Source organism: Enhydra lutris, unplaced genomic scaffold, assembly GCF_002288905.1.
Source record: "Enhydra lutris kenyoni isolate GAN:26980312 unplaced genomic scaffold, ASM228890v2 scaffoldscaffold14, whole genome shotgun sequence".
Classification (NCBI taxonomy): Eukaryota; Metazoa; Chordata; class Mammalia; order Carnivora; family Mustelidae; genus Enhydra; species Enhydra lutris.
The window spans coordinates 40385621-40397958 of NW_019154098.1; the positions used below are offsets into that span (position 1 = coordinate 40385621).

The 12338-nt window shown below is 36.9% G+C and overlaps 1 protein-coding gene across 1 annotated transcript in view; it reads right to left on the bottom strand.

The window, feature by feature from the left end:
- Positions 1 to 12338, bottom strand: part of LOC111146606 (carboxypeptidase Q) — a 496537-nt gene that overhangs the window by 278828 nt on the left and 205371 nt on the right. The window contains exon 4 of the mRNA XM_022502233.1: positions 3412 to 3619. Coding sequence (XP_022357941.1) covers positions 3412 to 3619 — 208 coding nt within the window. The remainder of the gene's footprint in view (positions 1 to 3411; positions 3620 to 12338) is intronic.

Consider the following 12338-nt stretch of genomic DNA (forward strand, 5'->3'; position numbering starts at 1 on the left):
CTCTTACCTATACCTGCCTCCCTCCCTCCATGTCTCTTTTCCTCTGTCTTCTGCTCCCCTCTGATTACTCACCCCAGTATTTATCTGTATCATAACCTATATTTCATAGGGAACAGGAGGTGGAGTCTGACAGCAGGAAACACCAGGTGGAGATCAACGTTTTAAAACAGCTCTGAGCTTTATGGCAAAAATAGGGGAGAGATCAGAAGTAAAATCAGGGGGGAATAGCAAGGGCCTGAATTAGGACACTTAATAGGATGGGTGTCAGCCACAGGTCAGTGATAAAGAGGAGAAAATGAAAACTAACTCACCGTGCTGGCAGGTAAACACGGCTCCTTTTGCAGAGACAGAAACTAAGGCAAGTGTTCAGGATCGAAGGAGTTGACATGTTCAGCTTTGGACAATAGCTGCATTTAGGGGTCATGTTCAATATGTCAATGGACAATCAGTATTCTACATGGGCAGGAGAACTTCTAGATTTAAAAGGAATTGAGATTAAGAAAATTCTCCAGCCTCTTTCTCCTTTACTTCCTCTCTTCATTTTACTAAAACAAAATATGTGTTGAGGGGCACCTGGGTGGCTCAGTGAGTTAAAGCCTCTGCCTTCGGCTCAGGTCATAATCTCAGGGTCCTAGGATCGAGCCCCACATCAGGCTCTCTGCTCAGCAGGGAGCCTGCTTCCCCCTCTCTCTCTCTCTGCCTGCCTCTCTGCCTACTTGTGATCTCTCTCTCTCTCTCAAATAAATAAAATCTTAAAAAAAATATGTGTTGAAAGCTATTACATGCCAAGTCCTGGGATAAGCATTAGTGAAAAGCAAAAAAAGTAAACAGACTGCCTGCTCGGGGCCTTAGCAAGCTCTGGCGGGAGATGACATAAGAGCATATAGTGCTGAGATGAGGTCAGGGTTACCCGAGGAAGCTTCATAGAAGGGGTAAGCATTGATCAGGGATGGACTATGCTTATTCAGGTTCCTTAACTCACCTAATGCCTAGAGAGAAGAACACATGCTTGCTGCCTTCCTTCACAGTCTGGACATCCCCTGTGGTTTCACACAGACTCTGAGGCAGATTCCTCCCCCAAAATAGTCACATAGACTTCACTGCACTCATCTCCATTTCTTCTGTGGAAGTAATACTGTGACTTCTTCGTAGGAAAACTTTTGTTAATTTTCTACCTTGTATATCTTGGTAACACCATACTTATAACCCACTTCTGGAATGCTATGCAATGCTATGGTAGAGGTAAAAATTTAATCCTGAGTCTTGGGAACTCTCTGGAATCCACCCACCTAGAGAAGATGCTATCCCCACCAGAATACAGGGACTGAAGCATCCTGATGGAGATCAGCATGCTAAATATTCAGGCTGACTCAGCAACTCTACTCTTAGGCATTTACCCAACAAGAAATGAAGACGTAGGTCCACAGAAAGACTTGCACAAAAATATTCACAGAAGTTCTACTGGTAACAGTCAAAAACTAGAAACCAACCAGATGTCCAACTGCTGAATGGATAAACAAATTGTGGTATATCCATGTGATAAAATATCACTCAGCAGCAATATAGAGGGATAGACAATTGGTAAAACAACATGGATTAATCTCAAAAGCACTATATGTGAGTGAAAGAAGCTAGACTCAAAAGACTACACGTTCAATGGCTCCACTTTTATGAAATTCTAGAGAAGAAAAAACTCTAGATCTAGAAAGTGGATCAGTAGCTACCAGGGGACAGCAAAGGCACACGAGGCAATGTTTGGAGTAATGAAAACATTCCCTATTGTGAGCGCTGTAGTGGTTACATTGCTGCGTACATTTTTCAAAGCTCATTGAATTATACACTTAAATTTGGTAAATTTATGTAATTATATTTCTGTAAAGCTGATTTTTTTTTTCAATCAGCCCAAGCTGAGGAATAGGCCCAAGCCTTCCCAACCAGGAGATGTCAGTGGCTCTTAGGAAGCCCTGTGAGCCAGCATGACTTCAGCCTTCAGGCCGCTATAGCCCCAAGAACTCCCCTGCTTTAATGCTTTAGCTCAGACCTTGACACCCCCTGGCAGTTTCAGACTAAGGCTCCCAATAACTCATTCTCATCTTGCCACCCAGCCTAGGGGCCAGAGCAGGCTGCTCACCCAGACAACTGATCACAGATAATCCTAAACCCCCCTGCCCTGGACTAGCAGCCTTAAAAATGGCAACACTTTATCCTGGAACTACTAACTGGGGAACATACCTGGTAAGGATTATATACTTTAAGGAGTCTGACTCCTTGGAAACTGGAACATAGACTCTGGGCTCTTTTGCTGTTATCAGGTTCCTAAAGGGCAAGGGGCTTATTTGTTTCTTTTCTCTACATTGAAAACTAGAGTTTGTCTATAGCTATTTGACTCCCAAGGGTCCTTCTGAGATCTTGCTTTTCCATGATTCCTGTAGCTACAAGCCTAAGGCTGATGCATGCCCACAACCTGGATGTATTTTGGGAAGGAAAAAAAGGACCTGAACATAATACAAATCCTCACTGCAACAGAGCCCTTATGACTAGGAGAGGTCCTGAATAAAGACATGTACAGAAGGTTTGTTTCTCCACCACTATTCACTTTTTCTTTCATCCCATTTACCCCTTTAAGCAAAATACAAGTCTGTAATTCTAGAATAACTTGAACTTCAAGTGCTATTTTTCAGCATTTCAATAATTACTAATAGAGGAAATCTGCACCAGACATCTTATCAGAACTGGGTTTTTTGTACACTCGATGTCATGTGAAGTAAACTTCCATTAAATGAGTGTCTGCACTCTACCAAACACTGTGCTAGGCTATGTGATGGACTGGGGCTCATTGAGACATCGCGATAATCCTGCTACATTACATAGACCATCCCTTCTTTGCAGACAAGTTCTCTAAGACTCGGAGAATAAGTAACTTGCTAAACTTATTTAACCTTCAGTTAGCATAGTCTGAATCTACCTCTAGTACTATTTGATTTTCAAACTTTGCTAAGGAAAAAAAATAGGAAATTATTGTGGTCTAAAACTTGATTTAACATTTATAAGGTGCTGGTTTTGAGTTCCTTCTCAGTCACTTACTAGCTGTGTGGACCTGAGTTTCCTTCTATGTCACCTTTGAAATGATAAAAATAAATCCTACTTCACTGAGTTTTGAAAGACTCAAATAACACAATCCACACAATAAGCACAATAAATATTAGCTATTGGTATGATCTCAAGTGCCAACGTGGCTCCAAATGGAATAAATAACACACACACACACACACACACACGTTGAATTTCCACACCATGGATCCTATTTCATTCTTCAATTCATTGTAAAACTTTTGGTGGGGGGAAAAAAATAAAGACCCTGCCTTGGATGAGTTTCTGTTCCCAGACAGCCCATGTACCTCCTTCACTCACCTGCTCTGGGTACTTGCTGCCAATGATCTCTGCTACAGTGTTGAAGGAATCAGCATCTGGGTAGTTCTTTGCCCCCATCTTCAGCTGAATAACAATTCTGTTCCCACGAGAAGCCATCCTGGATATCATCTCTGCATCTTCCACTGTGATACAAGCTGTCGGGATTTTTGGCACACCATCCTGGTATTCCTGAATACCTGTGTGAGGACTTGAGAAAAGAAGGCATCAGGTTACCTTAAAAGTAGAAATGGACTGGGGAACCTGGGTGGCTCAGCGGGTTAAGCCTCTGCCTTCAACTCAGGTCATGGTCTCAGGGTCCTGGGATTGAGCCCTGCATCAGGCTCTCTGCTCAAAGGGGAGTCTGCTTCCCCCTCTCTCTCTGCCTGTCTCTCTGCCTACTGGTGATCTCTCTCTGTCAAGTAAATAAATAAAATTTTTTTTTTAAAGTAAAAATGGACCAAAAGTATTTTTTAAGTGTCTGTATTTGGCATTTGACTCTCCAGTGAGAGTTTGCATATGAGAACTGGGATGGGTGGGCAACATTGGTTTATTTGCTTTTGATGTGAATTTATCTTTTTGTTAAAAATAACTTAGAAACTTCAACTTAATGATCATCTCATTAAAAACATTACGTGAAATTTATTTTGATACTTTGATGATCCCTTAAAGTTGCGAATTGCCTCAAACTGAAAAGAACATTAACAATGCCTTCAGGACCAAGAGGTGAGTGAACACATGTGTTCGAGAAGACAAAGAAAGCTCTGAAGTTCATCAAAGCTACAGACCAGAAGACCCACACCGCTGGAAGAAAACTGCCCACATACATCCAGCTCTCTGGTCATGTACAAGCTCTGGGGATACTCTCTTCCCTCTCAACCACAGAGATCCAAACATGCAGCCCAGCACTGGTGGTAGAATGTTTTGCAGGAAAATTGTAGAACTATGGGAAATGTTTGTGCTTCCATGAAGAACAGTGCTGAATAAATCCCAGTCTCTGATTTAACTGCTACAAGAAAATGAAAACCGGGAGAATTTTGGCACTAAAACAAAAATATTACCCCAATAGTCAAGTTTTTCCTGGTAATTTCCATATGCTTCTTAGATTACTAAAAACACTTATCATTAAAGTTTCTGTTAATCTATTGTTGATCCAACCTCTATACATGCTAATTGAGTTTATCAAACTCATTTCCAAAAGTTGCTCTTTCAGACTGCCCCTTTTCGATCCTGAGGTAGGACTCCAAACCTTCCCAAACCACAACTCCCTCGGGACCAAGCTGGCACAGGTTTCCCAGTGTGCACCACTCCCTATCAGCCTATTTCCATCTTCTGTGAAGGCACAAGCTAACAGTCTCCCTCTTAAAAGTAATTTTTCTTTTCCTACTTCCATGTTTGTTTCATGTTGCCTCATATTTGTAGGAAACTCTTTCTCCTCCTCTCAGCCATAGCACATTTCTCTTCTGTAGAAGGGACTCCAACCTCCCCATGCATAAACATGAATGATCCAGTCTTATCACTGCTTTCTTGGTGTGACTGCACTGTTGTGACAATTATGTCTGGTGACTATTTACTTACTTAGAGAAATTGCATAGCAAAATGATTAAGAACAGAGACTGAGGAGCAAAACTATCTAGGTTCAAATCTGGGTTATGGAAATTATTGCTAATTGACTTTGGGCAAAGTATATATACTTGCTTCAGTGGTTTCATCTATAAATAAAAGTGATAATAATATTTAACTCACAGAGTTACTTTGCAGATTCAATTAATTTATACAAGTGATTCACTTGCCATGAAACATAGCACTCAATAAATATTAAATATTTATTTTGTTAACTTGTCTGTTACATCATCCCTGCAGAGGGAGATGGTCTCATCTAAAATCCTTGGGACCATCTTAGCACACCCTCTATGAAGATCTTAAATGTTAGTCTTCATCAAGAGAGAAACAAATGACTTATAAACTCAAAAATTATGATACAGGAACCCTGAATCTGAACCCCTGCTCTGGAATATGCCTAATCCACTCTAACTTCTGGTTCACAGTGGGCTGTAGGGTCCCATAATCAAAGTCAAATACTGGCTCTACCAATACATGAAGCAACCCACATGACCTCTCTGCTTCTGAGTTTCCACATCTATTAAGTGGAGAATAATATTAATATTGACTTCATAATATTGCTGTGAGGATAAAAGATAGTATATAGAAAGAATTTAAAATGGTATTTGGCACATTATAATTATTTAATAAATATTAGTTATTATTTCTTCAGTGTAATTTTTCCACTGAGTTGGTAGAATGATTAATGACCAAAAGTACTCTGAAACATGTAGGAAGACAATCTAAATATTTATTGTTTGGATTACCTTACATGATGTCTGGGATTCAACAAACGCTCTCCTTGTTCTCAGACTCTCCTACTCAAGAGTAATTCAGGTAAACAGGCTCTCTCTTTTTTTAAGGTTTTTATTTGAATTCCAGTTAGTTAACATACAGTGTAATATTGGTTTCAAGTGTGCAGTATAGTAATTCAACACTTCTATACAACACCTGATGTTCATCACAAATGCATTCCTTAATTCCTATTACCTATTTAACCCATCCCTCCACCCACCTCCCCTTTGGTAACCATCAATTTGTTTTCTACATTAAAAGTCTGTTTCTTGGTTTGCCAATCTCACTTTCATTTCTTTCCTTTCACTCATTTGTTTTGTTTATATGATTTTTTAAATATAAATTTGTAGCAATAAGTTACAGGTAATTTTCTTAAAGTCGGGACAGTAAGTTGGGCTTGTACCCATGGCTCCAATGAGGAAAACAGCACTGAAAGGCATCTTCCAACTATGGTTCAGAATTCAAGATATAAAAGCCTTTGTAATTTGTTTCTGCCATGAAGAATGTCTTCCAGTAGGACAATCCAGCACGGTTTAGAAGTAGGAAGAATGAGGACTCAACATTTTTATCTGGAGTCCTGTCCTTTCACTGCCAATTATTCTACAAGGGATGATCAGCCTTAAACACCATCTTCCTGCTCCCATTTATAACCCCACCTGCAACTGAACAATAGCAAAGGGTAAACTATAAAGCAAGCTGTAAAAAAATCCAAACGCTTGTACTTAAAAATTAATACCAACTCTTTACAAACTCTTCCAAAAACTTTAAGAGAAGGGAACACTTCCCAACTTACTCTACAAGGTCATGATTACTGATATCAAAACCAGACAAAGATATCATAAGAAAAGAAAACTATGCACTAACATCTTTTATGAATATAAATGCAAAAAAAAATCCTCAACAAAATATAAGCAAACTGATACCAGCAACAAATAAAAAGGATTATATACTATGACCAAGAGGGATTTATCCCAGAACTGCAAGGTTGGTTTAACATCCAAGAATCAACCAATGTAATATATCATATAATACAAAAGGACAAAAGCCATATGAACATCTCAATGGATCCTGAGAAATCTAACATTCCTTCATGATAAAGAAAAAAAAAAGCTATGATAACAAGAGAATGTGGCACTGGTATAAGGATAGACATAAGTCAATAGAATAGAATTTAAAGTCCAAAAATAAACCTTCAAAAGAATGGTCAGCTCATTTCAACAAGAGTGCCAAAATAATTCAATGGATATAGATAAATATTTTCAAAGAAATGGTGCTGGGGCCAATAAAATATCCACATGTAACAGAAAAGAAAGCTATACCCATATATCACAACATATATTAAAATCAATTACAAAATTAATCAAAGGGGGCACCTGGGTGGCTAAGTTGGTTGTGTCTGATTCTTGTCTTCGGCTCAGGTCACAGTCTCAATGTCATGAGATCCAGCCCTGAGTCAGGCTCTGTGCTGGGTGTAGAGACTGCTTAAGATTCTCTTTCTCCCTCTTTCTCTGCCCTCTCCCTCTCCTCTCTCTCTAAAAAAAAATAAAAATAAAAATAAAATAAAATCTTTAAAAAAATTAATCAGATCTAAGTGTAAGAGCTAAAACTATGAAACTTCATGACCTTGGGTAATGAAATTGTGTCTTAGATACAACACTAAAACCATATGCAACAAAAGAAAAAATAGATAAACTGAACCATCGAAATTGTAAACCCTCGTAATTCAAAAGGCACCATCAAAAAGTGAGAAGACAATGCACAGAATAGGAGAAAATGTCCATAAACTCTGTACCTTATAAGGCACTTATATCTAAAATATATACAGAACTCTTGAGAATTCAATTATAAAATAGTTACCTCATTAAAAAATGGGTAAAGAATGTGAATAGACTTTCTTCAAATAGAATATACAGATGTTGAGCACATAAAAGAATGCTAAATACCATTAGACATCAGGAAAATGCAAATCCAAACCACAATGAAATGTCATTCATACCCAGCAGGATGGCTATGATCAAAAAGACAGATAAAAACAAGTATTGGCAAGGATGTGGAAAATTTGAAACCCTGTACATTGCTGATAGAATGTAAAATGGTGTAGCCACTTTAAAAACAGTCTGACAGTTCCTTAAAAAGTGAAACATGTACTACTAGGTATATATTCAAGAGAAATGAGGATATATATTCACAAAAACTTGCACACAAATGTTCATAACAGCATTATTCATAATAGTCAAACATAAAAACAACCCTTATGTCTATCAGGTCATGAATGGATAAATAAAATGTATGTCCATTCAACGGAATATTACTTAACAATAAAACATTATGTTCTTACACAGGCTGCAATGTGGATGAACCTTGAAAATATTATCTTAAGTGAAAGAATTTTGTTTAAAAAGACCACATATTATAAGAGTCCACTTATATGAAATGTTTAGTATAGGTAAATCTGTAGAGGTAGAAAGTAAATTTTATGTTGCCTCAAGCTGGTTGAGGGCAAGGAAAATGAGTAGTGAATGCTAGTAAGTATGGGATTTCTTTGGGACATAATGACAATGCTCTAAAATTAGTGATGGGTGTTGTACAACTTCATGATTATCAGCTCTTCTTTTTTAAAAATATTTTTATTTGTTTATCTGACAGACAGAGATCACAAGCAGGGAGAGAGGCAGACAGAGAGAGAGGAAGGGAAGCAGGCTCCCTGCCGAGCAGAGAGCTCAATGCAGGGCTCGATCCCAGGACCCTGAGATCATGACCCGAGCTGAAGGCAGAGGCTCCAACCCACTGAGCCACCCAGGTGCCCCGATTATCAGCTCTTCTGATTCACCAGCTTGCCAGCCATAGATCTTGGGACTCCTTAGCTCCATAATCACATGAGTCAAGTCATAATAAATCTCTTCATATATATATATATATATATACATATATATATATATATATTCATTTGGTTCTCTTTTTCTAAAGAATCATGACTAAAACAGCCACAATGAGTCAAACTTCTTTTTACTTGTGGCAAATATATTCCAAACATTTGCAATGATCAAAATATGGTGATCAAAAAATGGTGCTTTATATATTTAAAAATTATAAATACTAATCTTAATTCTTTCTTTTCACAAATACACAGCATCATATCAAATAAATAAATCCAAATTAAAATTACTGAAAGAGGCCATTATAAAGGATTCTGGGAAGATAGTGAAGTAAACCTGCCTTGTAAGAAGTGCTCAAGGGAGTCTTATAGGGTGAAATGAAAAGACACTAGACAGTAACTTGAAGCCATATAAAGAAATAAAGACCTCGATAAATAAAAAGGCAATTATAAGAGCTATTTTTATTGCAACAATGGTTTATAGTACTGCTTTCATGTTTTCTAAATGATTTAAGAGACTAATGCATTTAAAATAATTATTAGTTTATTTGGGGACACATAATGTATTAAGATGTAACTTGGTGATATCACTGACCAAAAAGTATGGGGGTAGAGCTGAAAAGGATCAGTTTTTATATGTTATTGAAGTTAAGCTGGTATAAATTCAAATTATAGTCCTATAATTTTATGTATATATGAGTCCTATATTCTCTAGAATACAAACAAAAGGAAATGAAAAAGAAATATAAACATTCCACTACAAAAAATCATCTAAACACAAAAGAAGACAGTAATGCAGAAAATGAGGGACCAAAAAAAGCTAGAAAGCATAAAGAAAGCAAATAGCAGAATGAAAGGAGTAAGTCCCTACTTACCAATAATTACTTCACATGTAAATAGATTAAAATCTCTAATCAAAAGGTGGAGATTGGCAGAATGGATTTTTTAAATTATCTAACTACATGCTATCTACAAGAGAATCACTGAAGAGCTCAGGACACAAATATTTTGAAAATAAAAGGATGAAAAATTATATTCCATGCACATATTAACCAAAAGAGAATAAGGATGGCTATATTTATATCAGACAAAACAGACTTTAAAATCAAAAAGGGTTATAAGAGACAAAGAAGAACATTTATATTAATGAAAGGGTCAATGCAGTAAGAAGATATTAACAATTATGAACTTTTATGCACCTAGTGGTAGACTATCAATATATATGAAGCAAAAAACTGACAGAAATGAAGGTAGAAATAGACAGCTCTAGAATAATAGTTTGAGATTTCAATACTCAACTCTTACTAGTGAATAGCACAACCTGTGACATACACCTGTTCATAAACATTCTCCTCTTGGGTGGTCCCTCAGCATTTACTCCCAGCGTCTAGGCCTATAAAAGTAGGTCCTAAAGGAGGTGGGGTTTCAGAGATCTACTCGCCTTGTATCCACTCAAAACACACTTCTGTCCGTGAGTCCCCTTGATAAACCATTTCTCATCAAGCTGGACTTCTCGATCTTTTTCTTCAGGGTTTTTTTGTTTTTGTTTTTGTTTTTGTTTTTGTCTCCTTCAGCCTTTAGAAGTCATTTTTTGTATACCTCCCTTTCACAGAACAACCAGACAAAAGATAAGTAAGGAAATAGAGAACTTAAACAACACAATAAACCCACTAGATCTAAGAGACAACTCTATCCAACAATGGCACACTCTCAAGGAGAAGAGTCTGGAAAGGGTGGAGGCTTCTGGCTTCTCTGAATAGGCCCCACTTTTCGTTTTCTTAGCCTGGGCCTCTGGGTGTTATGGATGAAAACTAGGTGGGGGCTGAGTGGCAGGAATGTGTATACATCTCAAGGACCTAGATGCATGAATGTGGCATACAAATCCGAAGCACACATGGAATGTTTTCCAGGATAGGTCATGTTATGCCACAAACTGAGTCTCAACATACTTGAAAAGGTATGTATCATGTAAAGCATCTTCCCTGGCCAGAACAGAATGACATTAGAAACATAACAGAAAGAGAGTGAAAATTCACAAATTTGTGGAAACTAAACAGCATACTCTCAACCAGCCAATGAATCAAAGATGAAGTCACAAGGGAAATTATAAAATATTTAGCTATGAATGAAAACAAAACCACAGCATATGAAAACATAGAATGCAGCAAAATCACTGTTAAGAGGAAAAGTTTTACATTAAAAAACAGGAAAGATCTCAAAGCAACCACCAAAATTTATGACTTAAGGAACTAGATACAGAAAAAGAAGAACAAACTAAACTCAAAGCTAGTGAAAGAAAGAAAATAAAGATTAGAACAAAGATTAAAAAAAAATTAGAGCAGAGATAAATGAAACAGAGAATAGAAAAAAGAACAGAAAATAAAACCAAAATAAATCAATAAAACCAGAAGTTGGTTCTTTGAAAAGATCAACAAAATTGACAAACATTTAGCTAGCTGGACTAAGAAATATAGAGAGAATAGTCACATTACTACAATCAGCAATAAAACTGGGGACATTACTACCAATTCCACAGAAATAAAAAAGGATTATAAAAGAGCATATGAACAATTATATGCTAACAAACTGGATAACCTAAATGAAATGAACAAATTTCTAGGAACATAAAATCTACCAACTCTAAGCCATGAATAAATAGAAAACCTGAATACCTCTGTAACTAGTAAGGAAATTGAATTAGTAATCAAAAAAATCTCTTGACAAGGAAAAGCCCTGGCCATGATGACTTCAAGGGCAAATTCTACCTAACATTTATTTTTTTTAATTTATTTTTTATTTTTTTTATTGTGTTCTGTTAGTCACCATACAGTACATCATTAGTTTCTGATGTAGTGTTCCATGATTCATTGTTTGTGTGTAACACCCAGTGTTCCATGAAATCCGTGCCCTCCTTAATACCCATCCTCCCTAACCCCTACCCTTCTAAAACCCTCAGTTTGTCTCCTGGAGTCCATAGTCTCTCATGGTTCATCTCCCACTCCGTTTTCTCCCTCTTCATTTTTCCCTTCCTTCTCCTAATGTCCTCCATGTTATTCCTTACGTTCCACAAATAAGTGAGACCATATGATAATTGACTTTCTGTGTTTGACTTATTTCACTTAGCATAACCTCCTCCAGTCCCACCCACGTTAATGCAAAAGTTGGATATTCATCCTTTCTGAGGGTTGAGTAATAATCCATTGTGTATATGGACCTAACATTTAAAGAAGAACTAACATCAACCCTCCTAAAACTTTTTTTAAAAAGTAAAAAGGAGGGATTACTTTCTAATTCACTCTATGAAGCCAGTATTACCCTAACACCAAAGCCAAGCAAGAACACTACAAGGAAATAAACTATAGATCAATAACCCTTAAAAACACTCATGTAAAAATGCTCAACAAAATACTAGCAAATGGCAGCATATTAAAAGAATTATACACCATGACCAAGTGGAATTTATTCCTGGAATGCAAGGATGGTTCAATATACAAAAATCAATGAATATAATTGACCACATTAACAGAATTAAGGGGAAAAATAAGATCATCTTAAGTAATGAAAAAAGACATATGACAAATTTCAAGACCCTTTCATGATAAAAACATTCAAAAAACTAAAAATAGAAAGAAATTATCTCAGTATAATTAAAGCCATA